The sequence below is a fragment of the Pygocentrus nattereri genome, chromosome 3 (assembly GCF_015220715.1).
Source record: "Pygocentrus nattereri isolate fPygNat1 chromosome 3, fPygNat1.pri, whole genome shotgun sequence".
Taxonomy (NCBI): Eukaryota; Metazoa; Chordata; class Actinopteri; order Characiformes; family Serrasalmidae; genus Pygocentrus; species Pygocentrus nattereri.
The window spans coordinates 44,548,437-44,570,487 of record NC_051213.1 but is presented as its reverse complement, the minus strand read 5'-3'; the positions used below and the strand labels follow the sequence as shown (position 1 = coordinate 44,570,487).

Below are 22,051 nucleotides of genomic sequence, written 5' to 3'. Positions count from 1 at the left end.
TACTGTTAGCAGTATTAAAGTCACAGGGAAAATGAAAAAAAAAAGTAAAATATTAATTTTTGTGTGATACTAAATGTGAGTTTTGCATTAAATGTCCAGCAAAGCTTGAATCCTGGAATCATTATCCAGCTTTTATGTGATGGTAACTGGATGATAAAGTTATGGACGGGGGAATGAAAAAACAAATGGACCAAGCAACGTGCGAATGAAGGAATGGACAAACGAGTGGTGTTCATGTATGGACGAATGGGCGACAAGCAGCTACAGACAGGTGGTCTAGCTTCCTAGCTGTTGGTTATGCTGGGGTAACTGGGTCTGACTCTGAAACTGTGGTGTGTGGGCGGGGCAAGACACGTCAGTCTTGTGATTGGTCAGGGGAATGCTTATGGATGTGCTACCTGAGATTAGGACCGTCCAGTTTACATGGAGGGGAGAGAAATATGGTGAAATATATCAGTCATTTATAGGAATTGAACGACTGAAACATTATTCAAAGGGTTTACTTAGTACGTTTACTGTTGGCCTGTAAGAGCGCGATTAACATAATTAGAGAGGAAACCCAGATTTAGGTTCCCTGGGTCTATAAATTCTGTGATGATGCTTACAAAGAGGCAAAAGTAAAGAAGGGTTGACCACACAAATAGATCAAGACCTTGGTCCTGTAGTCAGAAACTGACCACTTTCTGTTTGAATAAAAGGTATGGGTATATGTAATACTTGAGTTTGGGCATCATTTGTCCTTTGTTGAGCTCTTATAAAGTACTACATTTGTTGCTTAAACTTGCACAGAAACCCTGAGAACAATGGATTGGCCACCCCAAAGTCCAGCCCTCAAAATCACTGGATGTGTTTAGTATTACTTGGATTATGAAAAGCAGATTCAACCAACGTCTAGGACTGAACTTTGAAAAATATCCCTGCAGAATTCTTTGAAATGAACAAAAGCAAGTCCCCTGAAAGGAACAGGCAAAGGCAAATATACAGGCAAAGAGTGGACACACTAAAAACTGCAAAAATATTATTACTCATAGTCGTTGAAGCCTCAGTGTATTTTGTACTGCTTTCTTCCTGATAAATGAATAACTTCACAGTAGACATTTTAATGGGAAATTATTTAAATAACGGAACCTTTGGTCCACGTAACTAAAATAAACACACAAACAACAATCAAAACAACAGCAAGTTATCCTTGCCATTTACTTAGCAATTACAAGTACTTACAAAAAAAGACATTCTGACAATTGATAATTAGGACAAATCGCACCTATAAATACTCACTGGCAAGACATCTGATCACGGAACATCATAATGTACAATTACAACTATGTTTTTACAAAACTGCAGTTATGCACATATTGTGGGCATAAGCAAAGGAACTGGAACAGGTAGTACCAAAAGCAGAACAGACCAAAAAAGGGAACACTGTCGGACAGCGCTTCTACGTCAAGCAATAACTAAACTGATGACTATGATAAATAAGTAAACAAAACAGGTTTAAGAGAGCGTACGATCACAGTAAGTTAATATACTTCAAGCAGTCCCCTGGCTGTGAAACTTCAGGAAGCAGTTGTGATTGCGTGAAATGCAAAGGAACACGCAACATTTGAGACATCGAACGCGGGACGTTCGCTCGCAACCTCCAAATCTACACCTGGCTTCTTCTCCTTCGGCAAGCTGCTCCGGCCAGTGGCCCAAACCGTCATACCGCGTGTCAGCATCAGGCAAAGGAGTCTCAAAGTCATTAGAAGGGCCCGCACTTGTATTCGGGCTGGGCCGTTTTGGAGCTGGGGGATATGGAACTGATTCTTGAGCAGCGGTACTGTTGGGCAGGATTAAAGCCTTGGATATTTCCAGCCGGAAAGCCATGAGTGACAGTGGCTCAGGAACGTGGTTGTGATCTTGCTTGTACTGTAGCCAGGAGTTAACTAAAGCCAGATCAATAAGGTCCCAAAGTACAGACAGTGGCCAGGCACCTGGTGATGGACTTGTGCATGGTGTGCGATAAAGGCTTCTCAAATCTCTGTTTAGGTTTGCCGCCTTGATCGCCCGCTCAAAGCCGCTGACGAGAGATGTCGAGCGGGACTTTTCCTTCGTTACTGCAGACAAGATGAAGCCATGATGGCATCGGAACAGCTTCAGCTTCCCATCGGGGGTCATAAACTCATCGCCTACTTGCCCCCTCGCACCACCAACCTTGCCTGCACTGCGCACTCCTACCTCTAGCAGATGCTCCAACATGGAAGGTGTTGATAGTTCTGGTTTGCAAAGGAAGATCATCCCTTGATTATCGCCCTTTTCCCGTGAAACCATTTTCTCAACCACTTCCTCTCTGTTGGAGTCGTTTATACGCAAGTTGAAGTCCATGACCAGGCCGCTAACACTTATCATGACGGTGTGATGTAATGAATGAGTTGGGTGTCTCTGAAACAGAAGGGGGTACTGGTCAACTCCATGGTTCCCATGTCTTTCAAGCGCTCGACACCCTTCTCGGACACGGTTCACTATTGCCTGAATTTTCCACAGAGGCTCAGTCTTTGACACTGAAAGGTCTGTGCTGTTCTGTGTATTCTGGCACCCGCCCAACTGAGAGACCATAAACAGTTTAGACTTTTCACCTGCCGCAGGCATCTGTCTTGGTGTTTCAACACCGGCATCTGTGCTTTTTTGACCACTTTCTTCATCCCCGTTTGCGTGTCTGGGATCTCCTGTTGGACTTGCCAACCTCATTTTATGAGCGAGTTCAGAGAACCTGGAAGCCGACATGGCATCAGCAATCAGCGGCACTCGAGTGCAGTCCTCCCAGTACAGCTTCATACTCGGAAACTTACAGGAATAAAAGACAGAAAGATGCAGAAAAGTTTTTTTCAGTACATGAATGCATTCAAGATTCACAGTACAGGCAAAATTATGCATTCTGAGATCTTACCCCAAGGAAGGGGCAGACACAGGGCAGGCATGTTATTCCTCTTATCTAATGAAAGTGTGGCCAACTGTACTGGGCAGAACCCTTGGCCACTGATATTCAAACCAAAATGTTAATAGTATGGGCCATAAAAGCCCACTAAACAGTGAAATTTTATTGAGAGTTTCTGATGAAAACACAGACAAAATTATAGTAACATTCTTTAACCCTGCAGTGCTGTTACTCACCTTTAGGGTGCCCATTGCAATATGGATCCCTACAAACTGGGCCACCTCCTTATCAGTAATAGGCTTCGACAGTTTTGACACTTCTGTGCATGCTGCAATTTCCTTCCATGTATCCCAGCTAAAATACCGAATGAAGTAGTCAATAGGCTTCCAATTCTCTTTTCTACCTTCCTCTTGGTGTTCTTCTTGAGAATGACCTCTATTTTTAAAGAAATAAAAACGAGAGACAAGATTATGTACATATAAAACAGACTATTTTGGAAGCAGTTCCTAATATTATGTTTGTTTATGACAACAAAACCTCTACCGCTCTGATCATACCTGATCAATTCAACCTGTACTGCTCTTTTGGTGCGGATACCATGGTAACAGGACATAATGTGAGTTTCGGCTTCTGGCTCCGACTGAAAGTTATCACCGTCCTCTGTGTCTGAACTCTGGGAAAGGAATTCCAGAAAGCCTTGGGCACTCTGTTGCTCAGTGCCAACATCACCTGCAAGACAGGTGAATATTCCCACAAGGCAAAGTAAATATAAGCTTTGGTTAAAAGAAACCTTTTACCTCAGTGCTCAACCACAGTTATTTACCCTCTTCAGCGCTGGAGTACAAAGTATGATGCATTTCCATTTGTGTGCATCCCACGCTGACTTCCTCGCATGCATCTAATCCAGACGTATCCCCTGTAGCAAAGCAGAAAGGAGTAAATGCTGATAAATTGTCCAGTGCTTCACATTTTTTCTAAGAAAAATCTAGACACATGTTCCCGATTTTCCGGTCCTTTCTTCTGGCACACCTTGCTTGTTAAGTGGAGGCTCCACAAGTATCTCTCCCTCTTCCTCCTTGACAGGGTAGAAAATGCATTGCTTGCCAGCAGACTGAGGCACTCCCGAGGAGCCGGAGGGAGTCCCATCTGTGGAACATTATAGATTTCAAATCATTTTGCGATTGAGTACTCTTACATAAAAAATTAATCATTTAAGATGAAGTGACCCTTATTAGTCCCACAATGGGGAAATTGCACCTCCGTATTCTAACCCATCCCTGCAGCGAAACACCACATACACACTAGTGAACACACACACACACACACACACACACACACACACACACACACACACACACACACACACACACACACACACACACACACACACACACACACACACACACACACACACACACACACACACACACACACAAGGTGGCAGTGAGCACACTTGCCCAGAGTGGTGAGCAGCACTATACATGGTGCCTGAGTCTCCATGCACTAGACTACTGGCATCCTTTCTTTGCTGCAAGTTCATTAAGACTTAGGCTCAATTTCTTGTTAAGTGTATGTTGGTTGAACTGAAACCATAATACATTTTGGTGATATGACTGGTGTGGAACTGTGTAGCATTGTGTATAACCGCTGTCCAATAAACCGTTGTTGGGCTAGGAGAGTCGAAGCACAATGTTGCAGTGCATCCTGGGGATTGTAGTGCAGCACATTGTGAAACAGGCTAATTATAACAAAAATGTGTGGGCCGGATAGGACTGTGTGGCAGGCCTGGTTTGGCCCATGGGCCTTGTGTTTGACACATGGGGCTTAGATGGTTGCACCACTCAGGAGCATGACCTCCCATCTTCAAAAGTTATTCAGGATAACACACTTGTTACTGGTCACTGGGCCAGTGGGTTTCCAAAATGTAATTGAAAATCTACAGTATGTGTTTGGTTGCTCTGCATGTCAGACAAAAATACCCATTTCTGTCAAAGGTGTCTCTTAGCTAAATTTAGCAAAGAAGCATACCACACTTACTTATGACAATTAGATGTCTGCCTTGCAAGACTAGAGAAAAGGTAGGCTAGAGATGTTGCCACTCCATATATATGTTTTTATTCTCAGGCAGAGCAAAGTAAATTTGTGAATTTTGGGAATCATTTACTGGTCGTAAAGGTGGCTATGTAAAGGTCAATAGTTGATTATTTGTGCCCATCCCAAGTACTAGAATTAAAACTTGGCTTTGGTTTAAAACACTTACCTAGGCATGTAGTGTGATGAGTTTGCATATTCTGGTTTCCCTGTAAAACATGGGTTTCATGATCCTCAGCTTTTACCAGAAACACCTGGATATCTTGCAATAAACCTCTCTCACTAGGATGGACACCACGGGATGCTTGAACTGAAGTACTGGCTGCCATTTTCACATCAGTAGAGGTGCCAGTAGAGGTTAGTCCTTCTTCTGGTTGTGGATTGACCTTCAATGAAAAAGAAATTGCAATTAAAATTTACTTCAAAAGCATAAGAAAAATAATTTTTTGCTTCACAAAAAGATTAAAGCAAAAACAGGTCTTTATGACATCAGCAAAGACACACTGGGTTTAAAGGCCTTTACACTGTATGTAACTGCATTTACTCTCATCAGCCAAGAAACTGAATCTGGAGAGAAGATTTTAAAAAGACAACAACCAACAACCCCAAACAAACAGCTAAAACAACCAGTGAAGGTGCTTGCATGGTTTAGTCAATGGCTATAGGGAGGAATTTATGGAGGACTGTGAAAGTCCATCTTTGGGGATTATCAAGACAGTTTGCCAAGAGGAACGGGCTACAAAATATTATTACTTCTTACTGTAAACGTCTTAAAGCTGTGCTAACATTAATTGTGCTAATATTAATTTGTGGTGTCTGAACACTAATTCCCAATCAATGGCGTTTTTTTAGGAACGTCTTTATGAATGCATTTTTTTGCTCATATGTAAAAAGACATTGTGTGTGTAAATCTAAAGTGGATGTATGCACTTAAAGTATGTTATATAACATGAAAGTGTCTGAATAGTGTTATTCCCTCACATTATGTATCTAAAAGTATGCACATTTATAAAGATTATATGTATTCAACTCCTGAATGAGGCACATTGTGATGAACCCAAAGTCGGCAGTTACACTTCTCGGTTAGGATATTTCAGTTTATATCATAACTCTGATAAATGTGCAATGACTTTTATATAAAAAAAACTGTCTTTGGATACTCACCTGCCTTCTTGTTCGGCCCTGAGATGTCTGGAAATTTTCTAGGACCACTCCTGATGAAGCCCCATTCTTGACTTGCTGTCCAGACTTTTGAACCAGTGAATCCTCTGCGATCCTGGAGGGAACAGGCTGCAACTCAAAAACAACCTGATCTTCAGGGGATTCGTCTAAGGCCAACTGGGCATGAGCTTGAGCGGCATCACTAACTTCCTTTTCTACATTCTTTTCCTCACAGTCATCTTTGAGTGAATAAAGCTGGAAGACAACCTGGCATTCTTCTTTATCTGTCTCTGGCTCTTTCGTACCTCGGTTTTCAGCAATGCTTCTTTTTCCGAGCTGTTTCTTTCCCCTACCTCTGCCACCTCGTCCTTTTCTACTTCTTCTCATGGACACTTTCGGTTGGTTCTCTTCTCTCTGAACGAGCATCTCCTCTTCCTCCTGCTTAATCTCAGATTGTTCTGTTAAGTGGGCATCCTGAGCAGATGTTGGATCCATGTTTTCCACAGGCAGCTTTCTCTGAGATGGTGTAGCGCTGAGGCTTAGTTCACTGTGGCCCGATTCATCTTCCTGTCGACCTGAGGCCTCTTGGGAATCATCAGCCTGAGCAGGAACATGGTCATCTTCTTCACTCTGGTCCTTAACCATGACTAAATTCACATCTGAAGGCAACTCCTCTTTAATGTCCATGGTTTCCTGAGGATCGGAAACTGAGCTTCCCTGAACCAAACCCAGTTCAATAGTCTCCACTTCTGCGGACTTCTTGTCATTTATTTGAATGTCGCATGTGTCAGGCTCTGTTGACAACACCTGTGCAAAACGTTGACCAACTTCTGTATAACTTTGGCCAAGTGTCTCAAAATGTCCAGCATGGGTGCCATGATCAAGTCTGTCCTCAAGTTTGCCCTCTCCTTCGACAATGGTTGATGTCATTGGGAAAGAAGGAGAAGAACTGAGGGCTGGGAATGACAGTCTATGTACATCTCTGTCCCCCAAACCAATCTCTCGCATCTCAGTTTCCACATCCCAATCTGCAGATACCTGTATTTCAAAGTTGCCTGAGTGAACCTCATTTGCAAGGATTACTTCATTTGATCTTGCACTCATTATTGTACTATTAGAAACATCACAGGTTACATTAGAGTGCAGGAGTCCACTTTCAGAGTGCATTGAAGCCATGTGCTCCTGCAAAGCAGACACCTCTGAGAACATCTTCCCACAATCATGGCATCCGATCACGAGTCGAGAAAATGGTGGGCTTAGTGCAATTTCCTGATCAATTTTTGTAGTAGCTTTGCGCTTCCGTGGAACTTTTGGCTTTGTGCCCGAGAGCACAGAACTGAGACTACTGTCCTTTTGGAAACGAGAGAAATCCCTCCGATCCTCTTTTGACTCCTTTATCTTGGCTTTTGTCTTCTTTTTCTTTTGGTTTGCCGTTTTCAGTGCCTTATTCTTAGCACCTCCCTTTGCCTTCACCACTGTAACATCCTGGTCATGAATTTCCTTGGTTTGGCATTTAGCTTTTAATGGCTGCTCTAAACCTGTGGCCTTGGCATCCAGCTTGTGCACTTTTAGCTGTGGCTGCTTGTGACCTTTCAATAAGAGCAAGGCTTGCTGCTTAATTTGATCTTGACTTGAGGCTTGAGAAGGACTTTTTTGCTCCTTCTCTCCTTGTTTTGCTAACTGGCGGCCATTTTTCACCTTCGCTTTCTTTTGAGACACCACTTCCGATGACTTGCTTTGCTTTTTTTTCTTCGGCAAAGGTGTTTCATCTTGCTGTGTCTCCTGAGCTTTTCCTTTATCAGCCAAATCTTTTTGTTTTCTCTTCTGAGCTTTCCCTCGTGGTTTTTGCTCGGGCATGTTTGTTACCTTTGGTTCATTGGGTGGATTGCAGGCCTTAATGACTCTGGATGAATTTTCAGCTGTCTTTGCTTTTTTAAGTTTCTGATTTTTCTGTTTCAACAGTGGCGCACTGTCAATTTGTGATGAAACCGGCACGTTACCATCTGCAACTTGTTGATCTTTCAATGGGCTAGTCTTAGACATTTGTAACATCTGCTGCTTTGGACGCTTTTCCTTATTTTCTCCCAAACGTACAAGTTTCTTGCTCTTTGCTTTCTCTCTTTTTTTTGGTGCTGACTTTGGCGGAGTGTTAGTTTTCTGAGCACGTGCTATCTGTAAAGAGTTTTTTGCAACTTTATCTTGAGCTTCCAGGTGCTGTGACCTATGAGTTACTTGCTTTTTAGATCTTTTCTTCTTCATTGGCAGTATCTTCTTAATATGGAGGTCACTTTTAGCATCTGATAGATTATGTTCTCTTGTTTCCACTGTGCTTGGTTGTAAAACTGTTTCATTACTGGGTTCCTGTTCAAAATGGGAGATTTCTCGATCTTGCTCCTCATTGTTGGGAGAATGCTGTGAAATTGGTGATTTGGGCTGCTCTGACAGTAGACCTTTTGCAGACTCTTCTGACTTTCCTTCAAGGTTTTGACTATTATCAGAGGTAACAACACTCATCGGCTCAGTTAGGGGCTCTGTTTCTACTACCAAGTCATCAGGCTTTTTCTCCATGGACTCTTCATGGGTGATGGTCTCTTCTGCAGCCATGATGTCTGTTAGCACTGGCATATGTTCCTCTTCAATTGTTTGAAACTGTGTGCTTTTGGAATCATTTGTTGAAATCAAAGATGGCGCATCTCTTCGCTCTACAGTGTGAGTATCTGAAGCAACTTGGATACTCTGTTCTTCTGCTGTATCACTATGTTTATGAGTCACCTCCAATGGAGGGGTTGAGACTGACTTTTCTGTCAGTTCTGGCACAAATGCAAGTTGAACCTCCTTTAACTGTGCTTCTGCCATATCTGATTCAACAGCTGCCACCTGTTCTTCTGGATTCACTGATGAAACCATAGCTGTCTCTTCCTGAACCATACTTTCCTCTTGTTCAACCGCCACCCCGACCTCTAATGACTCTTTGCAAGTGGTTTGCTCAGTCCCAGATAACATTGTGCCCTCATGCAATGGCGGGGGACTTGTTTGATGAACTATGACTGGTTGAACTGTTGGTTCTGTAAAATTAAAGTGCAATGGCTGTATGCGGTGTTGTGGCTGTTGCATTCCCATAGTTTGAGTCTGAAAAGGTAACTGGTCAAGTCCCAGTATTACTAGCTGATTCACTTTCTGGACATTTCCCAATTTCTCTATTAGTCTTTTAATTTGTTCAGCTCCAAGTGGGCTTATTTGCTGTGGTGTTGGTCCAATTGCTTCCATGCGTAGGACAGGTGGTTGCACTACTGCACATTGAGTTGAAGCAGGTGAATTTCCATTCAACTCTTGTACTGCCAGAGTGGTATTGGAAGGAGTGGTGGTTTTACACTGAGAGTGCTTGGTCTTAATGTGATTAAGCTGTGATTTGGCTGTCTTGAAGGATTTTTCACACTGTGAGCATGCAAATTTCTTTGTGGATGGATCTGCAAGAGTACAAAGTGATAGATATGAATGTTTTGGTAATTATGAAAGCATTGTCACCACATTACTACTGCATGTATAAAATGAGTTTGCATTATTCATTATATTTTAAAAACCCTAGAATATAATGACATATTCAATGTGAAGTTTCTCTGTGGTTGCTGAGGAAAGATCATGACACTTTTTTATATGAGCTTCACAACTGTGTTAGGATATAACATACAGGGAGATTGACTTGAAAGAGGGCCCGATTATTCTGTAATAACTCTCAACACGACAAAGCAGTCTGAATGGAACAACATGTAATGTGCTACTCAGTACACAGAGCTTTGATGCCCCTGTGTCGGAGAGATGAGGTAGCGGCGTATAGCCATCACGACGTTTAACCTCCGTTTGCAACCAGAATTGCGTGAAAAGCAGACAGGGATGTGCTATTTCTTTTACTTTTGACTATATTTCCTATATTGACTATATTCCTCACAGTACCAAGTTTAGCCAGTGCAGTCTACATTATATTCTCTCGCATACTCGCACCTGACGGTCTTGCTGCCATGCATGTTGAGCTCAGTTTTACTTATCTGTTTGGATGACATTAAAGTAAAGCTTTTTCTCTTTTTTTTTGATGTTTTCGGTCACACACACACACACAACTCTGTACTGCAGTCTCCGCTACCGGTATTTCAGTCTTACAGTCACTTATGGAGAGCAACGTTCATTTATCAACATTACCGATAATGTTATTTGTCGCAGGCCTAGTTGTACTGTTACTCTCAAGTTATACAATTAAAAAAAGAAATAACACCTAGCCTTGATGAAAACTGGGTCCTTCAAGTTTGTAGCAACAAGGAGTCCTGCGCCAGGAAACAGTTAACTGGTGTTCTGTGGTCATAAATCTGTTATACAGCTGTAGAATTAAAATTGATTAATGTAAACACAGATGTACACAATGTAAACCAAGTACTGTCATGTATGAAGATGTACAAATGTGGTAAAAAGTTATATATTAACACTGATCCTTGCTTCTACACTCATTGTCCATTTTATCAGCTCCACTTATTGTATAGCTGCACTTTGTAGTTCTACAGTTACAGACTGTAGTCCATCTGTTTCCCTGCATACTTTGTTATCCCCCCTTTACCCTGTTCTTCACTGGTCAGGACCCCCATGGACCCTCACAGAGCAGGTACTGTTTGGGTGGTGGATCATTCTCAGCACTGCAGTAACACTGAAGTGGTGGTGGTGTGTTAGCGTGTGTTGTGCTGGTACGAGTGGATCAGACACAGCACTCACTGTCTACTCTATTAGATACTCCTACCTTGTCAGTCCACCTTGTAGATGTAAATTCAGAGACAACAGCTCATCTGCTGCTGCACAGTTTGTGTTGGTCATCCTCTAGTCCTTAATCAATGACACTGAGGTGTTTGAAAACTCCAGCAGGACTACTGTGTCTGATCCACTCGTACCAGCCCAACACACGCTAAGACACCACCACCACATCCGTGTCACTGCAGAATGAAGGTCCAAGGGGGTCGTGACCACTGAAGAACAGGGTAAAAGGGGGCTAGCAAAGCATGCAGAGAAACAGATGGACTACAGTCTGTAACTGTAGAACTACAAAGTGCAGCTATACAGTAAGTGGAGCTGATAAAATGGACAATGAGCGTAGAAACAAGGTGGTGGTCATGATGTTATGAATGATCCGTGTATTAATATATACTAATTAGCCGTACAGCTCTTTCAACAGATACAAGTATCCAGAAAAGCAGCTTTTGTCCTCCAGCTAAACATGTTAATTATATATTGTTATATCTCACCTGTACTAAATGAGTATGCTGAAAACTAGAAGGTTTGGACACTACAAAGAACCTGCTTTTTGGAACAATAGCAAAGAGTATCACCTCACAACTTCATATTATGAAGGCAAAAATACTGCATTTCTACCACTTTATCATGGTTTATCAAATAATGTAGAAAAAAAAAAGATTTCATGTTACTGTGAATTTCATGTAGCCACGATATGGTGCATTGGAAAAAATAGCATAAAGCAGAACTTGTATTTTAGTGTAAGGGTATGACGAACTGTATATCTGCAGAACATTTCAGGCGATGACATCTGTCTACAAAGTAAAAACTGTTCAACCACAACCAAACCAGTGTGGTTTGGCCTCAAAACCATTACAAACTGAAACAATTCAACCACTAAACAAACTGACAGTGAGGTACGGTAATGGTGCCATCACTGAGCAGTGTTTACACATTCCTGAAAAAAACTGAAATATTTCCATTTGAGAGGCTGAGCTGCCTAAATAGATTTTTAGGCGTCATACGTTTTCTAAGGTGTCTTATTTTGACCAAACTAGACAAAAGCAATCCCTTAATTCCACTTAATGGATAGCATTCATCCATAATTTCATAGCACATATAAAGACTATCTATGAAGGTGGGAGTTTCACTGATGTAGAACATGACAGATTATCTGACCAAGCGGGGGCATGAAAATAACAAATAGAACAGGTCCAAGAACCGATCTCTGAGGAACACCCTAATTAATGGGAACAAAAGAGGATTTGTGATCCTGGAAAGAGATTAACTGCTGGAAATGTTTTCTTCCCATAAACACCATCATCATCATCTTAAGTTCCACTGCAATGTCACTACTGTTCACCAGCTAATAAGTAGGACTGTAATAGTTCATGCATTAATACTTTTTTAATGCCATTAACATATTTTCCTAGTTTGCCCCTTCAACCATTTATAGCAGCACAGGCTGAAACCCAGCTGCTCACACAATGTATGATGTTCCAACAGAATCTACAGCTGCAGCCCTCTTGATCAAATACAACACTTTTAAAGTGATACCTTCATTACCTTCTACAGACTACACTAGACAGACCTATGGATAATTCGGTGAGCAACAAAGTACGAAAGCTATAGCCAAGTAAAAAGCTCTGGTTCACACCGAGACTGTATCAAGAATCCACAAGCTGTATGAATCAAAGTAAAAAGCTATAATAATTTAGAAGTTGGAACCACTGAGCAATGTGATTAATCACAAGTAATCATTTCCATCAGCCCTACAAATAACCATGAAGGCTTACCCTTACTTCTCTTTTTCTTTGTGCCTTTCGGTGGGTCTTCTGTGCCCTCTGGATCTCCGTTCTCGTGTGCTTCCAGGTGTTTCTGAAGAGCCTTGGGCATGCTGAATCTCTTGCCACACTCTTTGTGTATGCAAACATATGGCCTTTCCCCAGTGTGGATGCGTTGGTGGTATTTAAGCAAGGTGAGAGTTTTACAGGGTTTGCCACAGTCCGAACAGGTGTATCCATGCTTGCCAAAGTGGATTTTCTTATGGTTCGTGAGCTCAGATGATCGGTTGAAGGCTTCTCCACAGATGGGGCACTTGAAAGGCTGCTTCTCCTTGTGCGTACGCTGATGAGCCATGAGCTCGGTGGAGCAGGTGAAGTGTCTGTCGCAGACATAGCACGCGAAGAAGGCATCTCCAAGCATGCACTGCTCGTACTCAGTAGGGTGGTTCATTTTGAGGTGCCGCTCCTTGCTCTTGTTGTCACTGAAGATGATGTGGCACTCAAGGCACTGCAGCGACAGCTGAGATGCTGTGAGTGGATTAAAAACCAGAATAACTCACTAAAGAACACACTTTCGTAAGGCCTTTTCTAATGAATTTTCTTTTAACACAATTAAAAACAGGGAAACATTTTTTGACACTGTAATAGTCCCTGTAGACTTTCTCCAATCATGAAATTTTAACTCATGATTAATTGCCATATAAATAACTAATTAATGATTTTAAAAGGTCCTTTTTGTTCACTGTATGCAACTATATACATAAGCTAAATTGGCTAATTACCTATTTTGCTTCATTGTTATCGATAACTAGAAGTGATGACAGAAACAGCTCCAGCTCAAATAGCCTAACATTTCTTCACCAATGCCCTCTAAAGGTGTAACAGCACTTAGTCAGAAGTTAGAACTTTTACTGTGCTCATACGACCCATGATGTGCTTTAAACAAGCAACAGACTGGCATTGTGGTATTCCTTCGCATTTGAGATGAAGATGTGAAAAAGGGAACGGCAGTATTTCAAAGGGACTAGTAGTGCGTAAAATAACCAGCTGAAATTCCTCCTAAGGCACAAATAAGCGCAGAAAATGCAACGTACAAGTTGTGCTAGCGGTAGCCCTTTACCCAAATGTCTGAGTCAAATATCTTCCTCAATAACTCGCCTCCAGCTGTGTAGACAGTTACAGTCTGAGTGAATGTTAGTCCAGGTTGTTAACAAAGGAGTGAAGAGATATATGGAATGAACAGCAGAGCAACCCAAAAGTCAAGCCAAGGTGTCCACTAGCCCTGTCTGGGATGTGGCTGTGTCGGTCAGCTTTTACTAAAACAATACATTAAAAAATCTGGTAGATCAAGATTAGATTGTGACACTTATTAGTCCCACAACAGGGAAATTTCACCTCTGCCTTTAAACCATCCGTGCAGTGAAACACCACATACACATTAGTGAATGGATACACTCTAGGGGGCCCACTTGCCCGGAGCTGTGGGCAGCCCTATCCACAGAGCCCTGGGAGCAGTTGGGGGTTAGGTGCCTTGCTCAATGGCACTCCAATCACGTCAGCTCAGGGGGTCGAACTGGCCGACAGCCACAGCCACAGAGCTGGTTCCCTAACCTCCAGCCCATTACTGCCCTGATTAGTATTAGTTAGTATGACTACCCCATATTGGCAGATACTTGAGAGTTTGTTCCTGCAGGACAACAGGGGACCGAAGTGGCACCCCTATTCAACAAGTGCACCCCTGTTCAATACAACCCAGCACACTTTTATACAGCATAATGACTGGCTGAAAATGTGCCTTACGTTAATGTTATTCTATCCATTACCACTTTATTACAGCATTCAACATAAAAGCACAGTATCAGAAACAAAAATGGGTTCCATAGTGCTTTATAGTGTCCTACTCTAATGCACTAGCTACAAGCGAATGTCAGCCTCAATTTTTCACAAAGCACAAGCTAACATATCAGCCACAATACAATGATACGAAGCGATACCAAACAATATGCCACGATATAATTGATACAATATGATACACTTCATTGTTAGGCGCATGCTGGTCAGTCATGCAATTATTCAAAAGGCCAATCATGGCAGCAGCGAGATGCAGAGTTAATATTCATTTCATGTTCTAATTGAGTTAATGCTGTTCAGTATCAAAACTCTGTTCCCATAAAGTGGTCAGCAAGTGTAAGTAATCTAGGAATACAATTAATATTTAAAATGTACATCAAAAGTACTTATAGCATGTCAAAAAATGCAACTACACAAGAAACTGTTTTTCTCCTAACTTTCCATGATGCGTAAGAAATACCTGAGTAGTGGTTTTGGGATTTTGACCTGCAGCTGTAAACATAGTATTCATTTGCACTCGCACACCTATAAAAGCAACATGAACAAACAGCAGTGAAGGTAAAGGAAACTTACATGTACGAGGGATTACAGTGGGCTTGGACATGTCCATTTTCAGTGGATGCATTCTATCCTTCTTTGTAGGAATGTTCTTTCTGGCACCCTTGTCCTCTTTGGAGCCTTCGTCATCTCTAGGAGTCGGAGAGTTCAACGCAGAGTCTGCAGGGAAGCCGCTTTCACGAGTCGCCTCTTTATCAAGGGCACTTGATTCTAAAAGAGCGTTTGGATATAATGTTGTTGTGACCTCTGAACTCACTGGGGCTTCACTGGGGTCTGGGTGGACTATGAACTCATTAGGGGTCTCCGCAGGGTTTGAGTCTAATACTGAACTGTTGGCTGCTATTATTTCATTGGACATGCCTGGGTCAGATGAAGCAGCAGACAGAGTTAACTGAAGCTGAGAGTCTTTGGGGTCACCACTGCCAGCTGTCTCCTCCTCATTGGTCACTGTAAGCGCACTTTCTTCCAGCGTTTCCTCCGCCGGTGATATTGGTTCTATTATTGCTTCTGAAGGGATGGGTAATTCCAATTTCTGCTCTCCAAGGCCGGTGCAGTGCAGTGTAATGCCTCTGACGTCTGCATGTCCCGTGTGGTCTAGCGCTGTTTGTGGAGGAGCTTCATGATTTAAACCTAAAGGCATATCTCCTTTAGCAAGAAATAGGTCACTGACTGATGGTTCAGCAAGCTCCATGATCCTCAGCTACCAAATGAACCGATAAACGATCTGATAAAAAGATCTTAGAAGACTCCAAAGTACCTGAAACACAGACACACAACCAATATTTATACACTTTTGGCTTAAAGAGACCTAAAATATATTACTTGTCATGTTTTGACAGACCTCACATTTTTATATCATTTTCATTTTTCAATGATAGCGTCAACCAGTTTTAACTGCTAGCTGAATTGAAGATCTTACTACAGCTATATGACTGCAATAATTTAGTTGTCTTTCCAGCAGTAACTTTACATTACATCGCTAACATTAACATGGGGTTAGCAAGCTAACTAACACCCTGCAACTATAACATGGCCTGCCACAATGGTGGCTCTTCCATAAAGCAAATATCACTGTAAACTTTTTGTTGCAAGCGTTTAGACACTGGCACTAGCGTTCCCAATTCGGCAAAATGACTGGGTTTGTCTTCACCCGAAAGGGGGCGTGGTCATTCGGACGACAGGGCAGGGTTTGTTCCTTGTTTATGCTGCAAATATGCAAAAACAGCTTACAGAGCTGTTTTATTGAGGTCTCTCAATGCTGCCATGCTTTATAGTCAATCAAGTGAAATGGGAGTGTATCCTAACCAACTCCAGAGGGATGTCGAACAACTACGGCTAATGATTAGTCTTCCTGACAGTCTGATCCATGCAAAGTCCCAAATAGGAAGTGAAGTAAAGATCTGGACATGCTAATGTTACTCCTTCATTCCCAGACTTTTTCCTAGCTGGTGAGTGGTTTAAAGGCAGTCAAAGCCCATGTACAGTTTACAAGCGCTTATTTCCCTTAGCCACCATCAGATTTACCTCATTTTTCATTCAGTTAACTGTAGCTTTACCTCAGTTACTGACATACTTCACTCACTCACAGGAGAATAATAATACAATCTTTGATTGAACTCAAGCCACTTTATTAGGTACACCTTGCTAGTAAAAGGTTGGACTCCCTTTTGCCTTCAGAACTGCCTTAATTCTTCGTGTCATACTTTCAACAAGGTGTTGGAAACGTTCCTCAGAGATTTTGGTTGGTTATTTGAGTTACTGCTGCCTTTCTATCATCTGGAACCAGTCTGCCCATTCTCCTCTGACCTCTCACATCAACCAGGCATTTTCATCCACACAACTGACCGCTCACTGGATATTCCCTCTTTTTCGGACCGTTCTCTGTAAACTCTAGAGATGGTTGTGTGTGAAAATCCCAGTAGATCAGCAGTTTCTGAAATACTCAGACCAGCCCGTCTGGCACCAACAACCACGCCATGTTCAAAGTCCCTTAAATCCCCTTTCTTCCCCATTCTGATGCTCGATCTGCACCTCAGCAAGTTGTCTTGACCACCTCTACATGCCTAAATGCAGTGAGTTGCAGCCGTGTGATTGGCTGATCAGCTATTTGTGTTAACAAGCAACTGAACCTAATAAAGTGGCTGGTGAGTGTATTTCACTCAGTTTTGGCTTATCCCTGTAGGTAGCGTTTAAGCATAATGACACAACTGCTGTACTGCAAAAAATAACCCACAAAAATCCATATTAGACCACACAAATCTTTACACTGATGAGGTCAATCTAAAGTCTTTTAGAAACACAAACACCAATCGTGTGGCAGCTCAGCTAACGTTACAAGCCCAGTCACAACTGAATTAACTTCACCTCCGACATCTTACCTGAAAAACAGCACGTTCTGAGAGGCAAAGCATTTTGTTTATTGGTGACATTAGCAGTAGCATCACTGCATACGTCACCACCATACCTGACATCTGCATCTTATTCCAGTTTGCCGCACCACCTTAAATGGTGCAATACTTTAATCCGGGCACCCATCAGGCTTGGTGAGGAGTTAGTCAGTTACCTGCTTTCAAACAGGATAAATCCATTAAACATGTTGAAAGTTTTAATCCATTATACCAACACGATTAGGGTATAAAATGAGCTTTCTCTTTATTCACACTTACACTGCGAAGCTTCATACCTGCTGTTTAAACGGAGTTGTCCGAATAGCTGATTAAACTTAGTTTTCTTTGATGTTGATCTGATCTGACCACTAAGGCATGTAGATGCACACGCTAGTCATCTCTGCAAACATATTTAGTGAGACCACAAGATACAGATCCGCCAATATCGAGGAAATTAACGGTTCTAAATCAGTTTCTCAAGCTGTGTGTGAAGCACCCTCTAGTGGTCCGTGGGGCTGATCTTAGAGGGAGGCAGTAGTTTGCAGTGGGCCGGTAGTGACGTATAAATGAAAACACCGCAGTCATCAGTCTGAGACGATGCAGCGCGCGGACAGTCATAGGTCGAAAGGTTTCCGGGGTGTTTCTCCTGCCTTGTTCGCTGCAGACTGATCCAGCTTTTTTTATTGGCTTATCTGCATTTGATTTCTGGCCAAACATCAGCAACCTGAGTAGGTAAACTACTCAACGATAAACTACTGATAAACAAGCCAATATCAATAAGGTTTATTTTTATTGAAGATTGTGGTGTCGGTAGTCCAGAAGCCCCCTGAGTGGAGTGAGGTTCACTTCAAATTAGGCCCTAAAACCCTCAAAACCTAAAGGGACAACCTGACAGTCACAGGGAGCCACGAGAGCATTTTCACAGAAAATGCAGACCACAACTCCAAATTACGGTCCACATCCAGGTCTACCTTTTTTCTTTTTCCCCCTTTTCTGGCGTCTCTGCTTGCATACAGTTTTAAACATTTTCATCAACGTAACAGCAAACTGTGGTTTCTATGACTGAAGTGAAATGGATGATTTGATCTTTTTCAGGCCCTAATTCAGAGGTTTTCAGTCTGAGCGATTAAGAGGAAAAAAAAGATTTTAAGGTTTAGGCTGCTGTGCTTGATAGTTATACACAGGTGAGAAAAGACTGAGAACCCCTGTTCTAAACCAGCCTAGGCTGAAGAACCCTGCCACAATGGCGGATCTCCCATAAAACACTGCGATATGACATCACATTCCAGAGATGCATCATAAGACGGGAACTTTCTCACTCTGGAGGCTACTGAGGCACCGCTCATACTTTGTTAGCCCCCTTTTACCCTGTTCTTCAGTGGTCAGGACCCCCACGGACCCTCACAGAGCAGGTACCATTTGAGTGGCGGATCATTCTCAGCACTGCAGGGACACTCATATGGTGGTGGTCTGTTAGCGTGCGTTGCGCTGGTCTGAGTGGATCAGACACAGAAGTGCTGCTGGAGTTTTTAATGCACCTCAGCGTCACTGCTGGACTGAGAACTGTCCACCAACCAATAATATCCAGCCAGCAGCGTCCTGTGGCCACTGATGAAGGACTAGAGGATGACCAGCATAAACAGTGCAGCAGCAGACGAGCTATCAAGGTAGACTGACAAGGTAGGAGTGCCTAATAGGGTGGACAGTGAGTGGACACAGCGTTTTAAAAACTCCAGCATGCCTGATCCACACAGACCAGCACAGCACACCACCACGTCAGTGTTACCGCAGTGCTGAGAATGATCCACCACCCAAATAGTACCTGCTCTGTGAGGGTCCATGGGGGTCCTGACCACTGAAGAACAGGGTAAAAGGGGGTAACGGAGTATCAGAGAAACAGATGGACTACATTCTGTAACTGTAGGACTACAAAGAGCAGCTATGCAGTAAGTGGAGCTGGTATGAGCGTAGAAACAAGGAGGTGGGCATGATGTTATGCCTGATTGGCGTGGTTCTCATTTTGGCCAGAGTGTCCCTTTAAGAGTCCAAATACGAGTATGAGACGACGGAGGGACCGAATACATTAAAAATGGTGAACGGTCAGACGAGCATAAGGGAGTGGAGCGTGCTGGCTGCATTACACTGCACTGAGGGAGCTGAAGATCCTGCTGAAGAGCTTCGCCTGATGCACCAAGCGATTAGACCGCGCCACCTTCTGAAATGCTGCTCTGCAGCGGCTGCTATGTGACCCGTTTAAGTGCACGGTGGCTATTTAGCACTAGTTACAGCTTAGACTGCTCCTATCGATTATAATGAGCAGCCGTACCAGGATCATTTCGAACGGTCTTCATAGCGAACCCACCACTGCTCACAGACTCGCCCACCAGACTCGCCAGACCGCTGTTCACCTCCTCGGTTAGCCCATTGTTGACTTAGCAGGTCAGCTTCGCCAAACGCGCAGACACATGCTACACTGGGACGACCCGGTATATTCGGTACAGTCGACGCAAAGTGCACAGAATTGCAGAAGCAGCATTATATTCGTGCACTGAGCCTACCTGTCTTGTTTCACCCGTGGAAGCATCGCTGCTAGTAGTACAAAACCATCACTAAACCAGCGTGCTTGACGTCACGAAGAGCCAGCGGGAGGAAGGACTACAATTCCCAAAGAATTGGCTGGAAACATCAAGAGCCCTGGATCCTGTCAACGCCATTGTTAAAAAAAAAAATCAATAATAAACTGTTTCACACCAAAACCCTTTGGCTAGCTTTGTTTACACGTCCGCGATTGAATTATGTAGAAATTTTGAAGAAAATTTAAGAACTACTACTAAAGAACTACAATTCCCAAAGAATTGTAGTCACGAAGCGCCAGCGGAGAAGGACTACAATACTTTGGGAATTGTAGTTCTTTAGTTCATTACGCTTGCAGCTCGTTCTCGCTGAAAAATAAAAGCCTTTTTTTTCTTCAAAAATTTATACATAATTCAATCGTGGACGTGTAAACAAAGCTAGCCAAAGGGTTTTGGTGTGAAACAGTTCATTATTGATTTTTTTTTTATATAATGGTGTTGACAGGATCCAGCGGTCCTGATGTTTCCAGCCAAAAATAATGCCATTTTATTAGCTCTCCAAAATGGTCCGTGAACCTACATGCGTCTTCTGAGTTTTTATAAATCGGAACGCAACCTTGTACATCCATTTTTGATCGTTTTTCAGTTTTTGCCATAATTGAAAAATGTCTGTTACCCTTTACATTGTGCATAAATTGTATGATGAACGGACTAAAAGAAATGACCAGGAATGACATCTGGTTCCATTGACTTACATTTAAGTGAAGTATGCTTTTTCCTTCTGTAGAGTTGGCATTTTGTAGATACGAGGTTTCGTTCCGACAGCAGTGCTATGTAATGGTGATAATGTTGAAAGAGTGGGAAATCCAAAATGACCCCTGCAGCACACATTTTAGGCCAAAATCTTATCTCAAAACTATTGTACCACATACTGTACGTCTCAGGCATCAGACAGCATATTTGTAAATATTTCATGTAATAAACTTCTGTGATTAATGCTTTTAGAGGCTTGAAATGCTTCAACTGTCTGATGCTATCACCACCACCAATTCTGACTCGGTTGTTTGGTAGTATTGCCATTATATGTGTTCAGTTATAGCTGCAGCACTGGAGAGTTGTCTTTCATTTCTTCATTCAGAATTTGTCTGGAATAGGTTTAGTCAGTTCCTGTCAGCAGGGCAACCATCTGCCTTTTTCCCACCCTGCTTTTGAACCTGCTTTGTGATGTGGAGCGTGGTTGGAAGTGTTGAATTAGTTTTTTGTTTTGTGTTGTTTTTTTTGGGTTTTTTTTGACAGACCACAAAACTTTCTGTGTCAGGTAACTGGTAAAAATATTCCATCCACTGGCACGTATTGAGTTGATTATATTCTGAAGGTGGTTAGATGTGAGATGAAACTGAGGACTGATCATCAACTCTTATTTCTCGGTAAGACTGGTCACAAATCGCTGCAGTCGGAACGAAATCATATCTCCATTTTTTTTGTTTTCCAGTTTTTTACATAATTTGAAAGTACCCTTTGTCCTTTATATTGTGTCAAAGTTTCATGATGAATGAAAGAAACGGCCCAAAAGTGCTTAGAAATATGTCTAGTTCCATAGACTTACATTAAAAGTAAGGTAGGTTTTTTCCTTCTCCTGTAAGATTAAGATTAAGAGACCCTTATTAGTCCCACCACGGGGAAATTTCACCTCCGCATTTAACCCATCCGTGAAGTGAAACACCACATACACACTAGTGAATACACACACACACTAAGGGGCAGTGAGCACACTTGCCCGGAGCAGTGGGCAGCCCAATCCATGGCGCCTGGGGAGCAGTTGGGGGTTAGGCGTCTTGCTCAAGGACACCTCAGTCATGTGCTGTCGGCTCTGGGGATCGAACCGGTGACCTTCCAGTCACAAAGTCACAAAGTCACCATTTTGGAGATACGAGGTTTTGTTCCAACAAAGGCAATGCAGTATTT

At 42.5% G+C, this 22,051-nt stretch overlaps 1 protein-coding gene across 2 annotated transcripts; it reads right to left on the bottom strand.

Annotated features, from left to right (window-relative positions):
• Nucleotides 1-1,097: 1,097 nt before the first annotated feature.
• LOC108429978 lies at nucleotides 1,098-20,162 on the bottom strand. Of its 2 annotated transcripts, none has more exons than XM_017702086.2 (10): nucleotides 20,072-20,162; nucleotides 15,142-15,883; nucleotides 12,730-13,245; nucleotides 6,170-9,633; nucleotides 5,175-5,391; nucleotides 3,944-4,060; nucleotides 3,738-3,830; nucleotides 3,472-3,643; nucleotides 3,151-3,349; nucleotides 1,098-2,823 (listed from the first exon to the last, which is right to left on the bottom strand). In XM_017702086.2, the coding sequence occupies exons 2-10, from the start codon at nucleotides 15,815-15,817 to the stop codon at nucleotides 1,531-1,533; spliced, it is 6,747 nt and encodes a 2,248-aa protein (XP_017557575.2). In that variant the 5' UTR covers nucleotides 15,818-15,883; nucleotides 20,072-20,162; the 3' UTR covers nucleotides 1,098-1,530. The 2 variants fall into 2 exon arrangements, with proteins under 2 accessions (XP_017557575.2, XP_017557576.2); XM_017702087.2 differs by having other exon boundaries at nucleotides 12,736-13,245.
• Nucleotides 20,163-22,051: the final 1,889 nt, after the last annotated feature.

What these genes read in the sequence shown, in the direction of transcription:
- LOC108429978 (XM_017702086.2), bottom strand. Translation starts at nt 15,817, where the DNA reads ATGGAGCTTGCTGAACCATCAGTCAGTGACCTATTTCTTGCTAAAGGA. An exon ending in AAAGAAAAAGAGAAGTAAGG is followed by an intron (nt 9,634 to 12,729) that starts GTAAGCCTTCAT and finishes GTACTCTTGCAG; the next exon opens with ATCCATCCACAAAGAAATTT. An exon ending in GCCTCCACTTAACAAGCAAG is followed by an intron (nt 3,831 to 3,943) that starts GTGTGCCAGAAG and finishes GCTTTGCTACAG; the next exon opens with GGGATACGTCTGGATTAGAT.